Raw genomic sequence first — 23,234 nt, forward strand, 5'->3', positions numbered from 1 at the left:
ACAGAAAACGAGTAATCTTTAAATATTATCAATGTCCTTGATGACGGTCACAGCTGATAGTGGTTTGCCAGGTTTGAAAGAAGCATATAGCCCTACAGGGAACAATACGTTAGCCACTAACATTAGCCCTGGACGCCATCCACAGTGGACCTAGTCCAAAGGGAATTCCTTCACAAGTCCATTGTGCCAATTTTGGCAACAGAAAAGCACTATTTCTGTGTTATAGTACACAGTTCATTCTTTGAACATTTCATTCATTTTCCTTGTATGTTTACAAAACCAAGTGATTAACATAAAAATAAATTCACAGAATATAAGGAAACAGTTGTATGCAGAACTTTATAAAATACGAAATGAAAGCCATGTTACATGTAACTGCATAAACTCTGACTTAGGGGTTTCTTATGAAGCTGGCACATAGTGCCTCTCTGAACTAGAGTACTGCTGCATTTGTTTTCTTTTTGTTTCATCATTACTATCCAGTTACTCAACCTTTAAAGAGAGCTGTATAAAGTTTAGACTTGTTTTTAAGAAATTTTATGGCTAAAAGTAAATCTTAGAAGCAAATCTGAGTGCTGAAATAGTGTACTGTCATAGCTATGTGGATGTTAACATAATTTTGAAATAGTGGCTATGTGGTACTTAAAATAAGATATTCATTAAAACACAGCAATGGATAGTAATCGATATACAAACATCTATAGAGGGGGTAGAGGGAGGAAGAAAAAACAGGCTTAATTCAAGCCTCACATAATGTAAATCACTTTGATTAGACTCCGGACAGCTTTTTCATTTGCTTTCAAGTACCCAGGGTTCGAGAGAAACAAACAAAAAGTTTCTAATAAGGACCCTTCGTGTGAATAGCATTGTGCAAGGCAATCTTCCAGAAACGAGAAAGCACAAGGAGTCATTTCTGCAACTGGCAAGCAAAACCCCTAGAAGCGATACGACATCTAATGTCGCTGTCTGACCCCCACCAAAGGTGGTGCATCCCAAGCAAACGCCATTACAACCAACACAGGTGTGCAGAAACAGCATTTAATTAGAATCGGGTCCACAGAAAAGCCTTCGTTTACACCTAACGTGCCTTGCTGGGATCCGCTAGCGCAGCACTCATCAGGCGACGAAAGCCTAGAAGACAATGGAGCCCACCCGGGGGTGAGAGGAGTGGGTGTCCGGACGTTCCCACGAGCACCTAAAAGCAGGGCTCCAGGACAGGAGCCCACCGCAGCCCTCAGGAGCGGGTATACCGCGAGTCTCAGGCTTCGGGCCCAGGCCTAGGGAGGCTCTCCGGCAATTTTGCATTTGGAATTTTGAAATCATTTTCTTAAAGTGACGCACCGCTCCTCTTCCCCGTCCCCCGCAACCACCTCCAAAAAAAAAAAAAAATGGCTGAGCTTCAGGCCTCACAGACGCTGAGGCTTGCCCGCCCGACGACAAGCCTCTCTCTGGGCAGGGAGCGGCCTCCTTTTGAGGACACACAACTGCGGTCTCCACTAGCCGCTGGGCCGAAGGTGGCGCACGGGCTGCAGCTGTAGAGGGCCGGGGCTGCGAGAGGGGCGGGGCCGCCAAGGAGCTCTACCCGAGCCGGGACAGCAGGAGGCGTGACCGGGAGCCGGGACCGGCGCTACCGCACAGAGGCTCCGCCTCCGCCCCCCGCCCATCCCCTGGAGGGACGCAAGCGGGGAGGAGAGGGGGAGTCGGAGGAGGGGAGGAGGTGGCGGCGTCGGCTCTAGATCGCTCCTCTCGGGGACCGACCGACCCGCGGAGCGAAGACGTCGCTCCACACTGCTCTTCCTCCTGCCGCAAAGCCGTCCCTTCTGGCCATGTCTCAGAGCAGGCATCGCGCCGCGGCTCCGCCGCTGGAGCGCGAGGACAGCGGGACCTTCAGGTCAGCGCCCGGGCGGTCGGGACCGAGCGGGGCAGGGCCGGGGGTGGTGGGCAATAGAGGAGGGGGCGGGGGAGCCGGCTGTCCAGCGGCATTCTGGGTAAAGCCCCTTCCTGGCGCTCGCGTCCTCGCGGCTGCGGGCGGGCGCTCGGCCCCGCCCTCTCGGCGGCGAGCGGGTCGGGGTCTACGGCCCGGCCCCGCCCCTCCTGCGGCCTCGGTAGGCGCGCGCTGGCCGGAGGTGGTTACCCGTCGCCGCCTGGGAAAGGGGTTTGTAGGCTTGGTCCCGGGAGGTTGCAGCACCCGTGCGTACCTCCCGATTCCCCCGCGAATCCCTCCTACCCGCATTCAAGTTATCTCCCTAAAGACCTCCCTCACCCTGCCCGCCGCCCGCCGCAGCGGGGCCGGGAGACTGTCGCGCCTCGCCAGCTCTAGCCCTGGCCGACGGGGAGCTTCGGTGCCTCCGGCGTCACCGTTAGTGGCTGTTAAAACTAGTATTTGCTTCTGCTTCCCTCCCCGCTTTGACATGCAAAGCACAGCTTTTTCTGGTTTTTGCAGTTTGGGGAAGATGATCACAGCTAAGCCAGGGAAAACACCAATTCAGGTATTACATGAATACGGCATGAAGACCAAGAACATCCCAGTTTATGAATGTGAAAGATCCGATGTGCAAATACACGTGCCCACTTTCACCTTCAGAGTAACCGTTGGTGACATAACCTGCACAGGTCTGTATGCACAATGAACCCCGATGACCATGTGGGTTGGCGGGTCAGGACTTGGCATTGCTTCTTAGTTCGGAAAAGTACCCTTTTTACCGGAGACAACGGTGAGGAGCAAGCTCTTAAAACTGACACCTTTCTCAGGTCATTGGGACTTTCCAACTTCCTGATCCTCTCCCTAATTTTCTGTCTCCCAGATACCAAGAGAAGCTCAGAAACATACCCTAGGATCCTCCTAGGGATCTTCCAAGAATTAGGGAGAAGCAGGAAAGGCTCTTGGAGCAGCCATAGCTGCATCAGTAGGTGCTGTCAAATTTCATAGGTTATAGCAGATGCCAGGAGGCATGACCCCAGAATTTTCTGAGCTGCTCCCCTCTGTGCATGGACTCATTTGGCACTTTGGGCCCATTGTACCACACTCGGTTCTGTATCCAAGCAAAACGAGGAAGGCGGAAAGCTCAACTACACTACATTGCGTAGCAGCTTCTAGTTCCTGACACTGTACAGTATTTTAATAAGATGTTATCACCTTTTTTATACATGAGGAAATAGGTCCAGAGAGATTATAAGAAACATGCCCAAGGTCACACAGCAATGAAGTTTCAAAATTAAGATTCACCTTATTATGGTCATTGAACTTGAGCAAATGATAACTGAAGTAGCCCATTTGTAAACGTAGACATCTTATTCCTTATGTATCTATTTAATTGCAAACACAAAAAATATTGAATACTAAATTTAATTTGGAAGAATGCCAAGAAAAAAATTCAGCAAGGAGGCTGAAGTCCCACCATCTGGTAATCTGAAGGCATCATTTGTTTGTGTCCCTGAAAATCTGGAGTCCGCTATTTTCATTGAAGCCACTTTAAGAAAATTTTGAAGCTTTTTTGTCTATGTGGGGCAGGTGGATTGTAGCTAGATTCTAGCTAGAAGGTTCCTCATATGAACCATAGAATCAACATTTGCACTACTGCTTTAGCTGGTCTATTTTAAAATATTCAGTGAAAACTCAAAAGTAGCCTTTTTCCCTTCAGTGTGTTTTAGATCAGAGATTAACAACCTGTGGCAACTGCTTAGTCCCCCTAGTCTTCTCACACTGTCCTGTCTTCCTGTGCAAGCTTATCTACCTCTGTGGCTTCAAATACTATCTAAAGGCTGATAATTCTGAAATCTCTGTCTTCAGCCCAGGTGCAGTTACAGAACAGTGTATCTGCCTGTGCTTGCTAGGCATTTTTGCTTGGATGTCCCAAAGACACCTCAGTCTCTCACTGTCCCAAACTGAATCCATCTTCTCTCTCAAATCCATTTCCTCTGCATTCCCCGGCTCAGTAAAGGCACCACCGTCACCCATCTGCTTACAGTAGAAATTTGGGTTTCACCTTCTTGACCCCTTCTTCTCCCTCTGCCCATTGTCCAGCCTGCCACCAAATCCTACTTCCTAAATATCTCTTGAATCTGTCTGCTTCTCTCATCTTTCTGTTCCTACTATCTGAGCCACATGGATTATAGTTGCAGCCTCATAGCTGCTCTTTTAGCTTCTATCTTGTGGTGTCCATTTTCCACACAAAAACCAGAATGTTTTTTCTGGCATTCAAATCTGTTCATGTACTTCCTCTTTTTAAAATCCATTCAGTGGTCTTCCCATCACCCTCTGGATGAATATAAATTTCTTAACATCAGTGACAGCTTTACTTCACAAAATGTGGTCGACAGCAGTATTGGTATCACCTGGGCACTTGAAAGAAGTGCAGAATATCAGGCCCCATCCAACACCTACTGTTAGTATGCATTCTAACAAAATTCCCAGGCAATTCCTAAAGTTTGATAAGCACAAATTTAGGAGGCCGTTCTTTGGCCTCTCCAACCCTTCAACTCTCTAGCCTTTTACCTCAAAGTTCCTTTCCTCAAGCTCTTACTGTCCCCTACAACTTGGGGCCTGAGAACACCATGCTCTGTGTTACCTCTGAGGCTTTGCAAGTACTCTTTCTCTGCCTACAGGGCTCTCCCTAATCCCCCAGCTCTCTTCACCTCACTAACTTTTACTGATCTTTCAGGTCCTTGTTTAGTTATCTCCTCCTTCATGAAACCTTTCTGAATCCTTACCAAGAGTAGGGGAGCTATCCGTTTTGTAGGCTACCCTACAACCTGCACTTAGGCCTGCTGTGATACTCCACATTTCAGATGTCTTTTTATAGACAGAATCTCACACATTAGGCTGTATGCTCTTTAAGGGCAGGGACCCTGCTTAGTTCTCTACTATGGTTGACCCTTGAACAACACGGTTTTGAATTACGCAGTCCACTCATACGAGAATCTTTTTCAGTAGTAAATACTACAGTACCACACAATCCACGGTTGGTTGAATCCGCAGTTACCGAGAAAGCTAGAAATGGAGGAACTAAAGATACAGAGGGCTGACTATAAATTATGGGTGGATTTTCAACAGCGCAGAGGGTCGGTGCCCCTAACTCCCACATTGGTCAAGGGTACATCCTTAATACCTATGTTAGTGGATAAATGAGTGTGGTTTATGTGGTCTCCGACACTTGAGAGCCATGCTTGAAATTTATTCCATGTTCCTTTTCTTTCCTCCACACAGGAGGAATGGACATCAGCATTCTGATACCACTTTGGAAGGGTTCTCAACACCTAGTTTGAAGTCAGAAGGAAAAAGACTGAATTTACAATTTACTTGTGTGGTTGCTTACTGAAATTAGGCATCAATCTCAGTGATCAGTCAGGCCTAGTCCCTTCTGCCCCCTTAGCTACCCATGTAAGGGATACAGATTATATGGAAGACGCTTAATGTAATCTCTCAACTTCTTCCCTATACACACCTTCCCCCACTGTATCCAACAGGTAGTCATGACTGCTTAGCCAAGCAGAGGGGTTTAATTCAGTATAGGAGGGGTTGTTACAGTGAAAGTGTGCACATTTTGCTGTCAAACGGTGTTGCTGTAAGTGGCTCCTTTAAAGGAAACTTCTTGCTATAGAAGAATTTCCTTTCTAAGAATAATGGAATAAGTTGCATTTCTTCAGGAGGTATGACATAGTCTACTTTATTACTTTATGTAATAAGCATGTATAATGTATACCTGTATAAAGATTTTTATACAGGTATACAAAAATTAAATACATAGAATTTTTTAAATCACAGGGATTTTTTAATGTATTAACTTCATATGGTATTTTATTTCAGTGTATAACTGTATGCAAGTGTATGTTTTTATTACCTAGTGTGTATATATATAAAATGTGTAGTGATTTTGTTTTGTATTATGCAAACATCTATGTAAGCCTCACATTTTCACAGCATGTAAAGAGTTTTTTTTTTTTTTAACCTTAATTCAGGTGAAGGTACAAGTAAGAAGCTGGCGAAACATAGAGCTGCAGAGGCTGCCATAAACATTTTGAAAGCCAATGCAAGTATTTGGTGAGCTAAATTTCTTTGTATTCTGCAGCTCAAAAATATCATGGCTGAGGTAAGATTAAAAGTTTGAACATGCTCACAAAAGCAACAAACAGTTAATATCTAGCTCTAAAATTCTATTTCCTTGTGAAGACCTGTCATCCACTAAAGACAACTTTATCCGTAGGAAATTAAATCCAGATATTAATTATTAGATGAAGGCTCTCAGGAACTAGGCTTTCTTCTTTTTTTTTCCCAGATGAGGTGCAATACTAGAAAACCAGAGTGTTTCTGGCAAATATCTTACTGGATTAAGAGTTTGTTTCTACACTGAAGAAAACAAGGTGTGAGATAGAAAAAGATCAGCTAAAAGTATTCTTTTAGAAATTTGAATTTGAAAGGAGACAAAAAGATTTCCTTCTATTATAGAATGTATACTAAATACAAGAGGATGTTAAATGGGATGTTTATTCTTTTTTTTTTTTAATAGATTTTATTTATTTATTTTTTGGCTGTGTTGGGTCTTCTGTGGCTGTGCACGGGCTTTCTCTAGTTGCCGAGGGCTTCTCATTGCGGTGGCTTCTCTTGTTGCGGAGCACAGGCTGCAGGCGCGCAGGCTTCAGTAGTTGTGGCTCGCGGGCTCTAGAACACAGGCTCAGTAGTTGTGGTGCACGGGCTTAGTTGCTCCGCAGCATGTGGGATCTTCCCGGACCAGGGATCGAACCTGTGTCCCTTGCATTGGCAGGCGGATTCTTTTTTTTTTTATTTATTTATTTATTTTTGGCTGTGTTGGGTCTTCGTTTCTGTGCAAGGGCTTTCTCTAGTTGTGGCGAGCGGGGGCCACTCTTCATCGCGGTGTGCGGGCCTCTCACTGTCGCTGCCTCTCTTGTTGCAGAGCACAGGCTCCAGATGCGCAGGCTCAGTAGTTGTGGCTCACGGACCTAGTTGCTCCGCAGCATGTGGGATCTTCCCAGACCAGGGCTCGAACCCGTGTCCCCTGTATTGGCAGGCAGATTCTCAACCACTGCGCCACCAGGGAAGCCCCTGGGATGTTAATTCTTTTTTTTTTTTTTTTTAAAGTAATATAGTCTCTAAAGGCATTTATTTATTTATTTATTTATGGCTGTGTTGGGTCTTCGTTTCTGTGCGGGAGCTTTCTCCAGTTGCGGCAAGCGGGGGCCACTCTTCATCACGGTGCGCGGGCCTCTCACTATCGCGGCCTCTCTTGTTGCGGAGCACAGGCTCCAGACGCGCAGGCTCAGTAGTTGTGGCTCACGGGCCCAGTCGCTCCGTGGCATGTGGGATCTTCCCAGACCAGGGCTCGAACCCGTGTCCCCTGCATTGGCAGGCAGACTCTCAACCACTGCGCCACCAGGGAAGCCCAAGGGATGTTAATTCTTGACATATATTTCCAAAATAAATTTGTTATCACATTAGGTGCTTTTGGAAGGAGCACTGGTCCTGGAGCATCTCATGTATTGTAAATTGGTGTCCTTTGATTTCTAATGGGCACATCCAGGAGCACATTTTGCCTGCAAATTCTTCCCTTTACGTGCACTCAAATATACTTGGAATACAATCTGGTATATCTGCTCATAGCTGAGAGCAGAGGCCCATGGGAATTTAGGATGGGTTTTTTTGTTTCCTAGCCATAGAAGAACTTCTGGCTTAGGGATATATTGATATTTAGGTTCTCATGCAGTGTTCCTCCCGTTTACTTAGTAATTTTAAACCTTTTAGGTAGTTTAGAACCAACCAGCAAAAGCCTTGGGTCTCACAAAATGATGCTTGATTCTCTAGGGTCATACATTATAACTGATTTATGCTAGCTTTCTGGACATGCCAAATGGCATGGCGGGTTTTGGATTTTCCCCTTGCTGGTGACGGCCATGCCATTTCTGTGCAACCCAAAGGTCAACCCAAAGTGTTGCGTATATTCATAGAAATTAGTAATACGGAGTGTCCTTTCTGCACATGGGCACTTCACTTTGTCAGCAAAAAAGGCTAACAAACCTTACTATGTATTTGTGCTTCTTGACAGATAAGATGGGAATTGCTAAGCTGTAAATCAGGCTTAAAGTGGCCTAATATGATACAGAGACTTTCTCACTTATCCATCACAATTACTTGGGTAGCTTCAGTGTACAGCATTGGAAGTGAATGTTCGTATCTCATCAGCTTATGTAAAGCTTGAAATTCTGGCAGGTAGAAAAGAAACTTGACGAAATGGCAATAATAACCTCACTGGTCATGGAAGAAATGACTCTAGCTGCCTAGGTGGCAGTAACCTCGAAATGCAGCTTGTTCCACGTTAGGCATCCATCACCCAAGTAACTACTAAGTTCACACTACTTAGAAGAGGTTGTTCTCTTTTTCTCTAATCACAGTCCCCACACGCTCAAATCAGATTCATGCCAGCCATCAATTTTATACAGGATACGTATAAATCTTAGGAAGATTATCCTGGCGTAGAGCAGATAATAGATCAAACCAGGTCTTTCTTCCATAATTATCTGGATGAAAAAGCTACATTTATGATCTGTATGGTTTACATTTCCAGGCTAAACTTCCTAACTGTTAGTCTTCCCTTTTTTTGTAGTTGTAACAATAGTGTGCTTTATTTAAAGACATTTTTATTGAGCATCTATTATATATAAAGCACTGCAAGGCTTATGAGGGTAAGTAATACATAGGCCCTACCATCAAGGATTTTATAGTCTGAACAGGGGAGAGGTGTGGTGAGGGATAGACAAATCACATGTATTTGTAAGACTGTACAACTTATGGTAAAATAATTTGTTTAAGAAAGGGTCAAACCAAATGTTACAGTGGTTCAAAGAAGGGAGAAATTATGTTCCATTGGGGTAAAAGAATAGGCTTCTGAGAGGAAGTGCTAATTGAGGTATACCTTGGATGATGGATAGATCAGATTCTCATAGAAGAGGTGGGCGAGAAGGGTATTCCATGTAGAAGGAAAGGCAACAGCAAAGGCATGGAAAGCTAAATTGAAAATGCCTGTCCTTTATTTAATAATTTGGGGGAGATTATTTTGTTTTATAACACTATAAAAATGTTTAGCTTTGCAGTTCCTGATCCCTTAATGCCTGACCCTTCCAAGCAACCAAAGAACCAGCTTAATCCTATTGGTTCATTACAAGTAAGTGGCACAGTTTCCATACTTAACTTTTTGTCTACTGGAAAAAATGCCATAAATTTTGATAATATCATAAGGGCTGAGAGAAGGAATTAATATTTTAAAGATGGTATAACATTTTGTGTTCCAAGTTATGATCATTAGATGTTAAAGTGCTAACTTGAAATTATTTTCCTATTTATTTATGTTTTGGATTTTCTTCCATATACAGTATCTGCCTTTGGTTTGTGGAATTCTCATTTGAGATCAGCAGGACCTCAGTGCACATGGGTAGAGTGTTTTATATTTTAAGAATATTTCTTGCCACTCTTGTGACAAATCTCTCTCTACTTCTGTTGAGACAGAAGACTTTATAAGAACCCAAACTGAGTTACCTAACTCAAGAAAAGGGAAGTCATTTGCTTATTTGCTTATTCTACCAAAAAAATATATTCAGCTTTGAATTTCTGCGTGCAGAATATCCTCCTTGCAGACTATCCATGTGCTCTGTTGGACAACTCCCCTCCCTATTATCCAACCCGTCCTTTGGTCTCTTTCCTCCTCTGTGAGTTTTTCTGTAGTTTTCTTCCCCTTCTTTCCTCAACCTCATCCAAGTGTGTTTGTTCGCTGTCTGCTTCTCATCTGCTCTCGATTGAATGTAGTTAGTTAGGCAGCCATGGGTATGGAAGGTTATAGCTAGGAGGTGAGAGGCTTTAGGCACTGATGGCCGTGAGACCTGTAGATGTCCTCTCTGATGTTCCCAGAGGCTGAAAGTAGCTTGTCGTTCTGTTTGAACTCTTTGATATCAACTCACTCCAGCTTAATGGAAGAGCACCATTCATAGTAGGAAACTGCTTCTGTTTTGGTATTGTGGGCCTATAAGATACAAAATGCAGGAATATCTCTGGGAAATAGAGGGCCTTCTCTCATTTTTTTCATTGCAGAATATCATTATTCTTTGCAAACATATAAGTAGCTATGGGATCAAAATCATGAGAGAATATCATTTGTGTGATTGAGCCACTGCATAGTAAAAATTACTAATAAAGCCTCATCTCGATTTTCTAGGAATTGGCTATTCATCATGGCTGGAGACTTCCTGAATATACCCTTTCCCAGGAGGGAGGACCTGCTCATAAGAGAGAATATACCACAATTTGCAGGCTAGAGTCATTCATGGAAACTGGTACTTATTCCTTTTTACCCTCATACAGTTGAAGACATTTGAAATATTTTGAGAAGATGAATGACCATAGAAATTTCTGTTGTGATTTCTTTTCAGATATTTCTATGGGGAAAAAAACTGACACACTCCTAGTCTACTGTTTCTAACTTTCTGCAGTTGAATTTTTTTTTTTAATTTTTTAAATTTATTATTTATTTTTGGTTGTGTTGGGTTTTCGTTGCTGCGCGCAGGCTTTCTCTAGTTGCGGCGAGCAGGGGCTACTCTTTGTTGCGGTGTGCAGGCTTCTTATTGTGGTGGCTTCTCTTGTTGCAGAGCACAGGCTCTAGGTGTGCGGGCTTCAGTAGCTGTGGCTTGCGGGCTCAGTAGTTGTGGCTCGTGGGCTCTAGAGCGCAGGCTCAGTAGTTGTGGCACACGGGCTTAGTTGCTCCGCGGCATGTGGGATCTTCCTGGACCAGGGATCAAACCCATGTCCCCTGCATTGGCAGGCAGATTCTTAACAACTGCACCACCAGGGAAGTCTTCTGCAGTTGAATTTAAGTATAAATATTTGGCTTAAGAATACTTTACTTCTTAATTTGATATTTTTTAAAATTATCGGTTGGTAATGGAGAAGCAAATAAATAATTGACTCTTTAAACAGTCTTCATTGATATAATAGGGACTTAAAAATCATTTTGGAGAAAAAAGCAGTAGTAAATCTCTTGGAGTTTCAATAGCTATTCTAGAAGATAGGAGGACAAGAAGAAGATTACATTTGAAAACAAGATGATTAATAAGAGGCTGATGGCAAAAAACTGCAGTGAGATAAAAATAAAGTAGAAATTAACCTTTTAAATTACAGCAACTTCTATGTTGTAAAGGGCACAAACTATGAGAAAAAAGTCACTTAATAAAGTACTCCTGAGGATTCCTATTTTAACTTCTCTAGCATGTTTTTGTAAGTGGCTTGAAATGGAATTTTACCTTGGTTAGATATCACTCTTAAGTAATAAGCAGCTGTTTGCCCTTGAGAGGTAGTGTGGGCCAGTGCAGAAAGCCCTAGGCCAGAAGCAGGAACCTCAGCTTCCTGTTCTTGATGCAGTCCTTGATTTGCAAGGTTAGGTAAATTGCTTAATCTCCCTGCCTGGATCTCAGTTTTTAAATCTGTAAACATGGAAGTAGATGATATTTATAGTGTCTTTCAACTCCAGCCTCTCCTATGCCCTTCTTATTCATGTTAAAGAAAGAAATTCCACATAGTTATCAGTGTATAGGAGATTATAAGCAAGAAATAGACATTGAGAGATAGGAGTTGTAATTCAAATGTACCTTGGTAAATTTGAATATGTAGTCAGAATTAAACCAAATATGGTTCATTAAAGCTAGACATAGGGAGATACATCTGTTAAAGAAAAACAGAAAGTATAACTATTAAAGATAAACTGTTAAAGAAACGTCTTCAAAAATGTGACCATTGGGCTTCCTTGGTGGCGCAGTGGTTGAGAATCTGCCTGCCAATGCCAGGGACACGGGTTCGAGCCCTGGTCTGGGAAGATCCCACATGCCGCGGAGCAACTGGGCCTGTGAGCCACAACTACTGAGCCTGCGCGTCTGGAGCCTGTGCTCCGCAACAAGAGAGGCCGCGACAGTGAGAGGCCCGCGCACTGCGATGAAGAGTGGCCCCCACTTGCCGCAACTAGAGAAAGCCCTCGCACAGAAACGAAGACCCAACACGGCCAAAAATAAATTAATTAATTAATTAATTTTTTTTTTAAATGTGACCATTAATAGTTGTATGAAGCACAACAAGTAAAGATGTCAGGTCAGTAAAAGAATAGTATACAAAAACCATGAGATTGTTCTCTGATCACACACAGTACATTAAACATTTGGTCATTCTCTATGGACACTAGCTTATTTTCTAAACCTACTATTTCTTTTTCTTTATTTAGGAAAGGGGGCATCAAAGAAACAAGCCAAGAGAAATGCTGCTGAGAAATTTCTTGCCAAATTCAGTAATATCTCTCCAGAGAACCACATTTCGTTGGTGAGTAATGATCGGAGGTCTACGATGTTAATGTGATTAAACATCTGTTGCTGTAGGAAACTTCTCTAGATTTCTTTTTGTATAGATACTTCAGAGTTGCAGTTTTAAACAAATCTCTTAACTGTTGAGTAATACACTACCCCAATTTTAGCTGCTTGCAGTATGTGAGCCAGGGTCACAGGCGTGGCCAGGTAAGAGAGTTTGGGAGGCACAGTCAAATTCAGAATAATATGATGGTATCTAAAGATGGTAAGTCACTAGTGCCACTTTTGCCTTCAGATTGACAATTCACTCCCATCTCTTGGTTCATCCATTCATTTATCCACTCAGAAAACATTTAGGGAACTCATATTATGTGCCAAGCTTGATGCCAGGTACTGGCATTTGGTGAATAAGATAGTCTCTGGCCCTAAGGAGTTTGTAGCCAGCCTACTGAAAGAGAAAAGAACCCTACAGACTGGTCCTTCCAGAGGCGTCTTGGGAACGTAGGAGAAGGATCCAACTAAGGTGGGGTTTTAAGAAGACTTCTTGGAGGAAGTAATAGCTGAGCTGAGACCTATAGGATGACAACAGGAAAAAAGAATTCCAGAGAGAAGAAAGACCATGTACAAAGACCCAGGAGTGAAACACTTTATGTGATCTAGGACCGCAGAGTAACTTGGGATGGCTGGAGCATATTCATAGACTTGGAGGGAGGGAGTCTCAAACAATGAGGCCGGAAAGGAAAAGAGGGATTGAATCTTGCAGGAACTACTGTGTTAAGGAGATTGAACTTTATCCTCAGGGTAGTGCAAAGTCATTACATAAATTTAATATGTAAAGGACAAGATCTAATTTATACATTAGAAGGGAAATCACTGGCTGCATTATAGTGAGTGAATGAATATTAGAGTCAAAGAGACCTGCTACGATGCTGTTATAGAAAAGCAGATGAGAAATGATGGTGGCCTAGACTAAGGTAGTGGCAGTTGAAATGATCGATTTCAAAATTGTTTAGAAAACTGAAGTGAATGGGGCATGGTAACTGATTGCATGTAGGGAGTAAGGAAAAAGGAAAAAATAAACATTTTTAGCTTGGCAACTGAGTAGATGGTGGTACCATTCAATAATATGGGGAACACGGAAGATGAGTAGGATTTGAGGGGGAGCACATAATGAGCTAAACGTAGGATATATTGAATTTGAAATATTTGTGGAGTAGCTAAGTGAAAATGTTGAGTAGGCAGCTGGCATTCAGATAGAGAACTTAAGAGAACTACACATAATATATTACTTGAGATTCTGATATTTGTAGATAGGTATGTATGGTGGTCCATTATCTGAGAGTAGGATGTTAGGTAGGAAATGAGAAGTGAAGACTATAGGAGTGTCCTAAGCTTCTGATTAAAAAAAAAAAAAAAAGGGCTCATTCTGTAGGGAAAAAAGACTATATCTGAATAAGTAATATAATTTTGGTTTTGCTTTTTTAATAGAAAAATATAAAACACTGCATTCACTTCTTTTAAAACTGGATCAGAGATGAAACCATAATCACAAAACACAGTTAGGTTTGCAGGTGAATTCTGTTAAATCATCAAGGAAGAGATAATCTTCGATGCTATTTAAACTCTTCCAGTTAATATATATAACATAGGGGAAGCTTCTAAATTTATTTTCCAAAACTAACATAACACTAAAATCTGACAATAGCAAATCCCAATGGCAAAAATTATGGATTAATCTCCCTTATGGTGAAACACCTTAATATTCAGTAGAACATTAAAAGAATAATATACCATAGACAAGTAGGGTTTATTTTAGGACTGTAAGAGTATTTCAGTGTTGGTAAATTTATTACTATAACTAATCACATTAATGGGTCAAAGGAGAAAAACACTATCCTCTCAATAGATGCTAAAAAAATTTTGACAGTCATTACTGATAAACTCTTTTAAAATATCCCTATTGTGATTTAAAATATATACCTCAGTGCTCACTTCGGCAGCACATATACTAAAATTGGAACGATACAGAGAAGATTAGCATGGCCCCTGCACAAGAAAGACACGCAAATTCGTGAACTGTTCCATATTTTTATAGCCAGGACATGGAAGCAACCTAAGTGTCCATCAACAGATGAATGGATAAAGAAGATGTGGCACAGATATACAAAGGAATATTACTCAGCCATAAAAAGAAATGAAATTGAACTATTTGTAGTAAGGTGGATGGACCTAGAGTCTGTCATACAGTGTGAAGTAAGTCAGAAAGAGAAAAACAAATACCATATGCTAACACATATATATGGAATCTTAAAAAAAAAAAAAAAAGGTTCTGATGAACCTAGGGGCAGGACAGGAATAAAGATGCAGACATAGAGAATGGACTTGAGGACACAGGGAGGGGGAAGGGTAAGCTGGGACAAAGTGAAAGAGTAGTCACTGACATATATACACTACCAAATGTAAAATAGATAGCTAGTGGGAAGCAGCTGCATAGCACGGGGAGATCAGCTCGGTGCTTTGTGACCACCTAGAGGGGCAGGATAGGGAGGGTGGGAGGGAGACGCAAGAGGGAGGGGATATGGGGATATATGTATACATATAGCTGATTCACTTTGTTATACAGCAGAAACTAACACAACACTGTAAAGCAATTATACTCCAATAAAGATGTTATAAATAAATAAATAAAATAAAATAAAATATATACCTCAGAAAAAAAATCAAAATCATGGGTACATGTTTACATGTCTTATCCATTCCCATTAATTTCAGAAATAAGGCAAGGATGCCCACAGATACCTTTTTTTTTTCTTTTGGGTCACACCATGCAGCTCTTGGGATCTTAGTTCCCCAACCAGGGTTTGAACCCAGGCCCTCAGCAGTGAAAGCACTGAGTCCTAACCACTTCCCAGGACTGCCTGGGAATTCACGATACCGTTTTTTTTAAACATTGTTCTAGAAGTATCAACCAACATAATCAGAAAACAATAAGAGGTTGGAAATAAGAAAAGAGGAGATAGAAACGATCATTAACTACAAATAATATAATTGAATCCCTATAAAGCCCTAGAGAAAAACTACCAGATATAATAAGAGAATTCATCAAGGTAACTGATCATAAAATTAATATACAGAATCAATAGCTTTCTCATATTATTTCTGTTACAAAGGTAACCACCAGAATAATTAAAAATAGAAAGGTGAAAATTATTGCTTCTGGAAAGAGGACTTGAAGGTAGGGAGGAGGATTGTTGCTTTTATAATTCCGTACTATTTAACTTTTTTGTTGTATGTGTGTATTACTTTGAATAATAAAATGTATGAAGCTTGATAACATTGGCCCCATTTTATAGCAAAATAGAAAATCTGTCCTGAAAAAGCATACTAGAAAAAATTAATAGTTTCCCTATTTATGAATATTACAAAATGGAATATAGAAGATCCTATTCTCAATAGTAAAAAAGAGGATAATATGACAGGGAATAAACTTAAAAAGAAATGTGCAGGACTCATATGAGAAAAACTTTAAAATTCTAGTGAGGGATTTAGCAGAAATTGAATAAATGTAAAGCCATCTATTTTTGATAGACTCAATACTGTAAATATATAAAAATGTAATATAGTCTTAGTCAAAATCTACCAGAATTCATTTTGGATCTTAATACAACTTTACTGAGTATATCTGGAAAAATAAACTCAAGAATAGCCAAGAAAACTGAAAAGGAAGAGTACGGGAGATGGGGTTATACCCCACCAGAGAATAAAACATACTATAAAACTATAGTAGTTAAAACAGCTTTTGTACCACAATAGACAGAGGATACGTACAGATGCCAATTCATATAGGAAGATAGTATATGACAACAGTGAGATTTCACATCAGTGGGTGAGAGAATGAATGGTATAGAAATAACTTACAGCCACATTGGGGGAAAGGTGAGGGGTGGTGGAATACACATGCACACAGGTGTATGATATATTTAGGTTGCTACCTTATTCCTTACATTAAAATAAATTTCAAATGGATCAAAGATTTAAACATAAGAATTGGAACTGTATGAGAAAACATGGAAGAGCTTTCCTTTTAAAATTCTTAGCATGGAAAAAAAGCCTTTTTAAGCATAACTTAAAACATAGAAGCTGTAAAGTAAGATTCATAAATTTAACTACATAAAACCTACTACACAGCAAAATGTCTGTAAATAAAACCAATAAAAACAAAGTAAGAAGAAACTGTTTTGAACACATGACTAGGAAGGGACTGTTTTCAATACCAAATATAAAGTTTACACATCATTAAAAAAGACAACCCAGCAGAAGAAATACAAATGGTGGGGAAAAATATGTTCAACTTTATTCATGCATGTTAAACAAGATACTATTTTCACCTTTAGTTTGACAAAACCTACAAAGTTTGACAATACCTGGTATTGGCTAGGGTGTGAGAAAACAAACACCCTCCAAGACACTTGATGGAAGTATAAATTGGCTCATAAATCAGTTTGGAAGTATTAATATTTATCAAAATTAAAAGCATACACGTTCTTTGACTCAGCAGTTCTACTTCTAGAAATTATTCTGTGGAGAAAGTCATCCAAGTGCAAAAGAGTTTCACTGTAACATTGTTAATGAAAGCCAGAAACCAGAAACAACCTAAAACCTACAGTTGGAGACTAGTAAGGTAACTGCAGTGCATGTATGTGCAGTGCAGTGATATGAGAAAACTTAACGGTATCAGGTGTAGAAGAGTAAGCTATCATTTTTGTTTAAAAAGATTATACGTGTGTGTGCTTAAACGTGCATAGAATGCATACAGAAGTATACTGAAGAGGTGTTTAATAGCAAGTGTCTCTGGGGAGTGGAGCAGGAGTCTGGGGAAGGGGCGGCAAGGAAAAGAGACTGTTCTTCATATGTATTTGTTCTTATTACAGGTATCCTTTTACTATATGGATGACCTATGATTTTTTTAAAAACAGCATTTTTTAAAGTTCCAGTCAAGGAATGTAAAATTGTACTAGTAAGTTTTGCAGATTATGCAAAAATTACCCAATTCTTTATCATGGCCATCCGTATGATCTTTTGAAAATCCCTTAACCTCTGTCAAGCTCATTGATAAATAAGACCAAAGGACAGGTTGCCCTACTTACTTCAGAGAGTAGTTTTTTGTGGTTTTTCTAATGGCATAATATATGAAAGCAATTTAAAAACCATAAACTAACATGGAACTGCAAAGTATTCTAAGAACAGAAGTGAAAAAGTAAAGATAGAGGGGAAAATAAAGAAAAGAGGAAAAGGAGAAAAGAAAACAGAAAAAAACAAACTCAATTGGGTTCTGGGATAAGTCTGATAAGAATTTTTTGACATCATGCCATTCATTTGAATGACTTGTTCTCAAACTTGCACATTTCACCTTGTCTACAGTTTCTTTGTTTTCTCCTTTACAGCTGTCAGTTACAGAGACTGGTATTTAATACAAGAAGCCATAAAGATATGAAAATTCCTTTATATTTTAATTTGTAAATTGCTCCATTAGGCAGACTCGATTACAGTCGACCCTTGAACAACACAGGTTTTAACTGCTCAGGTCCACTTATATGCGGATTTTTTTCCATAGTAAATACTACAGTCCACGGTTGGTTGATTCTGTGGATGCAGCACCGTGGATACAGAGGGCTGACTATAAGTTATACATGGACTTTTGACTGTGGGGAGTGTCGGCTGCCTTAACCCCCATGTTGTTCAAGGGTCAGCTGTATCGCAGATTTGTTTATCGTGCTCTTAAATATGTTATACATCTTAATGTGACCATCAGAAATTTTGACTGAGACCTTTATACTATACAAAAGTATTTTTAAATACTTCCAGTATATTATTGCACATTCTTTTTTCTTTACCATTGTGGTGTTTGTTAAATGTGTGTACTTGTTAGTGCTATCTAGTTTAAATCGGAAAGTTTAAACATGCTTTATAAAGTATTAAATGTGAGTGCTTAATTAATACTTATAATAGCGTTGGAACCCAGTCCAAGAGTCTTAACTTTCATCTCTGTTTTTCAGACAAATGTGGTAGGACATTCTTTAGGTTGTACTTGGCATTCCTTGAGGAATTCTCCTGGTGAAAAGATCAACTTACTGAAAAGAAGCCTCCTCAGTATTCCAAATACAGATTACATCCAGCTGCTTAGTGAAATTGCAAAGGAACAAGGTTTTAATATAACATATTTGGATATAGGTATGATTTTTTTTCTTTAGCTTATCCTAAAACCTGTTTATTTTTTTAAATGTTTGAGGAACAAAACCTCTATTATAATTTTTTTCATTGATTGGGGATTCTGACTATATATAATTACTAGAACGGTAACATATATCATTGGTATGTCCCATTCTTATAAATAATAAAAATAAAGGTAACATCTATACAGTTATAATAATAAAAACAACAATAGCTAAGAGTTATAGAGTTACTGTGTGCCAGGCACTGTTCTAAGGACATAACATATTTCAACCCACAGAATCCTCAAACTGTGAAGTAGCTTCTATTATTCTTATATATAAGTGAGGAAAGTAAAACAAAGAAAGGTTGAGAAACTTGCCTGAGATGACATAGCTGCTAGTCAGTGGTAGAGCCAGATTAGAAGAGTCCCTGCTGATACGATATCTAGTAAACCAGCCCTGATGGGCAGCTTGACAAATAAAAAGGCACCCACATTTCTAGAACAAGTACCAAGTTTGTGGGGGTCAGGCAGACCTCTTCTCTCCACTTTATCACTATGTACCACTTCCGGGAGATAAATGGGGACAATTGATAGTTTTATCTCATCTCAGCTATGAACTTCTATATTTTTTCTAGCCCATAATCACTCAGACAAATGCAGACAGATTGGAAAGCAATCAGTGTGGATTTTCTTTTAATGCAGTTTATAACTGGCTAATTTGTTTGTATGCGTGTGTTCATGTGTGTTTTTGGTGTCTTGATTTAACATCAGTATAGTATGTGAAGAATCTGATACCCCTTATTCTAGCCTTAGTGACCTGGGGGGACCTAGCTTGTCAGAGCTACTAGCACTGAGAAGGTAGGGTGTTTAGGGACTGAAAGAACTTCTAATTTTCTCTGCTACTTTGGGATTGAATGATGGGTCAGATACAGTGCCTCAATATACTGAGAATTATGCAGAACCTGGGGATTAATGCAGAAAGATGATCAGAAAACGTAGCTGATTGAGAGACCATTCATTCAAAAAATATTTCTGAAGTATCTACACTTTGTTGGGTGTTTGAGACACAGATGAATAAGCCATGTCATGAATATGACTATGGAAGGTTTTGAATCTGGGAAAAGAAGGAAACTTGAGATGGTTTTTTAGATTACGAATTAATGATGACTTTGAAATGCTCCTTAGCAATTTTAAGAACTGAATAGTTCTTGTAAACATAGAACAGCAGTTTAAAAACCACAGTCAGTTAATTTGACTAACTTCTACGCAATTACTTTCCAAAGAACCTCAGTGTTCTCCAAAGAAGATCTACAAATGGCCAAGAAGCACATGAGAAGATGCTCATTATCATTAGTCATCAGGGACATGCAAATCAAAACAACAGTGAGGTACCAATTCACACCCAGTAAGATGGCTGTGATGAATAAAATAGAAAATAACCAATGCTGGTAAAGATATAGAGAAATTGTAGCCCTCATATGTTACATAGTGAACATGTAAAATAGTTCAGCTGCTGTGGAAAATTTGAGGAGTTTTGTTGCTCCTCAAATGAATTACCATATGACTTAGCAACTCTACTGCTAAGTATGTACCCAAAAGAATTGAAAGCTGGTATTCCAACAGATACCTGTACACACGTGTTCACAGCAGTACTATTCACAATAGCCAAGAGGTAGAAACAGCAGAAACAGCCCAATGTCCATTGACAGATGAATGAAGAAACCAATTGTGGTATATACATGCCATGAAATATTCTTCAGCCACGAAAAAGAATGAAGTTCTGATATATGCTACAACATGGATAAACCTCAAAAATATTATACTGGGCTTCCCTGGTGGCGCAGTGGTTGAGAGTCTGCCTGCCAGTGCAGCGGACACGGGTTCCAGCCCTGGTCTGGGAAGATCCCACATGCCGCGGAGCGACTGGGCCCGTGAGCCACAATTACTGAGCCTGCACGTCGGCAGCCTGTGCTCCACAACAAGAGAGGCCGCGGTGGTGAGAGGCCCGCGCACCACGATGAGGAGTGGCCCCCGCTTGCCACAAGTAGAGAAAGCCCTCGCACAGAAACGAAGACCCAACACAGCCATAAATAAATAAATAAATAAAGAGAATGCATTTCAAATAGTAAAAAAAAAAAAAAAAAAAAAATATTATACTAAGTGAAAGACTGACCAAAAAAGTCACATATGATTCCAGAATAGGTTAATCCATAGATTGGTAGTTGCCAGGGGCCAGGCGGTATGGGTGGGGATAGTGTTTTCCCTTGGGGTGATGAAATCGTGAGAATGTTCTGTAACTGGATAGAGGTGGTGGTTGCACAACACTGTGAATGTACTAAATGCCACTGAATAGTTCACTTTAAAATGGTTAATTTTATGTTACGTGACCTTCACCTCAATTTAAAAAAGAACCTAGATGCTAGAACTAGAAAGCCTCTTCACACATTAAATAATCCCATTGTATCTGGATATTTTATACTATATTGATTCTAGCTGAAATAACATTTAATCATGACAGTTTCAAACAACTCACCTGTTTCTATTTCTTTCCCTGTCTCAATAAACCATCTTTAGTAAGAGTGATTCATCAGATGTTAAGACCGTTTGTTTTCAGGGTTTCAGTGTTGTTTTAAAACATCCTAAACAAATACACAAAATGGAATTAAACTCTCTGCACAGACTTATAACCAAAGAACATGACATCACAAGGGAGGTTTTGCCCTGAACCGTGTATTTCCTGGTTCAGTGTCTATTGAAAATAACTCTAAAGAGTGGAAAATACAGTCTCTCCAGCCCTCTAGCAAATGTTCTTTTTTCCCTTTTAAAAAAGTTGCTGTGGTTCAGTAATTTGCAAACACTGTTAAACTAACCACATTAAAATTGCCTTGGGAGCTTTTTGAAAATGCAGGAATCTGGCCACTGCAACCCCTAACCCTGCGTTTCTGATAGAGCAGGCTGGAGTGAGGCCCAGGCACCTGGATTTCTTTAAAGTTCCCCCAGGTGATTATGAAGCACAGCTCTGTTTGAGAACCGCTGTAGCTGGGCAGTTTGTACAAGAATGACAAAGATGATAAGTGGAGTATTATACCATGGATGCTTAGGGAGAAAGACAGTAATAAAAATTGTATTGTTTTTACAAAGGATCTGCTTTCTATGCACGTGGCATTAATAATCATGTTTGAATGTGTCATTGCAGAAGAACTGAGTGCCAACGGACAGTATCAATGTCTCGCTGAATTGTCCACCAGTCCCATCACAGTCTGTCATGGCTCGGGGATCTCCTGTGGCAGTGCACAGAGTGATGCAGCTCACAATGCTTTGCAGTATTTAAAGATAATAGCAGAAAGAAAGTAAACTTGGAACAACTTAGAAAACCCTTCAGTAGCACATAAGAAGTTCCCCTTTCTCTCCTTCCCAAGTAAAACATTTACTATGTTTGAGTTTGTGTCTTGGTTCTAAATCTCTTCATAGATTCATCATCAACACTCCAGATTTAATTATCTCCTAGTAGTTGTTATTAAGATGTTTTTAATGGCTTCGACTTTGTATTGGTATATTGTATTTATAAACTTTGTACCATAGGCAGAGTGTAGCACCCATTTTACAATGCTATGTACATAGAAGGAAAAACCTGCATGATTGTTGTTGTTGATGAGGAGGAGGATAAACTAAAACTGCTAGCAACAGTCTTTCCTACTGGTGCTTAACCTCTTCTTTGTGCAAGGCTTTGTAAAGGGATTTCGAAGGAAGCCCCTTAGAATTAGTGTTGAGGAATGCACTAACAGGTTTTAATTGAATGTGATTGTTAAATTTCAGGGAACGTGATTGGTCTGCTGTGTATTTGAATCCATGTAATAAAGAGCTGTTGTTATAATGGGTTGTTCATTTTATTAAAGTGCTACTGACTCGACTGTGGCCCTGTTCTTTTTAGCCATTCTTGTGAGTAACATTACAATGTGGATACTGTGTTATTTACATATCTCTAGTTTACTTCTTAGAGTCAAAGGTAAAAAAAAAAAAAAAAAAACAAGCAAAAATTTACAAATGTATATGTGATAAATCACTTCCATATTTTCTCTAGGCATATGCAGTGTTGTCTTATGCTTTGACATAACCATTCATAGATGAATAGTAGTTGAAAAAGCATTAGAATTACTGAAACAAAACTTTCCAGTGCACTCAATTCAGTTGCAAGAATGTTTCAAACGAAATAGTGCTTCAAAGGTTAGGAAATAAGTGTCATGAGCAAATTTTAATTTTGCCTTTTATGTTTTCATATATCATCTCATAACACCTCAAGTCTGCCATCTGTCAGGGCCAGCTGATAGTGCTACGTCTGTAGATCAGGGAATACCTCAGAGAGGAAGAGAGCGCTCAGTGATAAAGGTAGATGTTGACAATCTCAAGTGTCAGTCTAGCAGGAAGTACGTAACAAATGTTTTTCTGTCTGGAAAAAAAGATGATAACCTGAGTGCAATCCTTTGAGAATAATAAACCTACATAATAAAGGGAAACCAGTGTGTGTAACTTGTTTAACGCTCTAAAGAGCATTTAACTTAGTTTCACGTTATAAGCCATATACGTCAATTAAATCAGGATTTTAGTTATTTTGGGGGTGAGGTTAAGGAACACACAAAGACTGGAAACAAAGTTTAGGCATAAAGTGGAGCATTAA

General features: G+C 40.0%; 2 protein-coding genes and 1 non-coding gene across 3 annotated transcripts in view; 2 read left to right on the forward strand and 1 right to left on the reverse strand.

The window, feature by feature from the left end:
• The window catches only part of PJVK (pejvakin), a 37,729-nt gene that overhangs the window by 5,945 nt on the left and 8,550 nt on the right, over positions 1-23,234 (reverse strand). The window lies entirely within an intron of this gene.
• Positions 1,670-22,469, forward strand: PRKRA (protein activator of interferon induced protein kinase EIF2AK2). Its single transcript, XM_068544854.1, has 8 exons — positions 1,670-1,891; positions 2,444-2,613; positions 5,959-6,040; positions 9,095-9,173; positions 10,218-10,335; positions 12,267-12,361; positions 18,402-18,576; positions 21,756-22,469. The coding sequence occupies exons 1-8, from the start codon at positions 1,827-1,829 to the stop codon at positions 21,911-21,913; spliced, it is 942 nt and encodes a 313-aa protein (XP_068400955.1). The 5' UTR covers positions 1,670-1,826; the 3' UTR covers positions 21,914-22,469.
• Positions 14,330-14,436, forward strand: LOC137765560 (U6 spliceosomal RNA). The gene has a single exon (XR_011074207.1). It is a non-coding gene; the product is annotated as a U6 spliceosomal RNA (small nuclear RNA).

Source organism: Eschrichtius robustus, chromosome 5 (assembly GCF_028021215.1).
Source record: "Eschrichtius robustus isolate mEscRob2 chromosome 5, mEscRob2.pri, whole genome shotgun sequence".
NCBI classification, from domain to species: Eukaryota; Metazoa; Chordata; class Mammalia; order Artiodactyla; family Eschrichtiidae; genus Eschrichtius; species Eschrichtius robustus.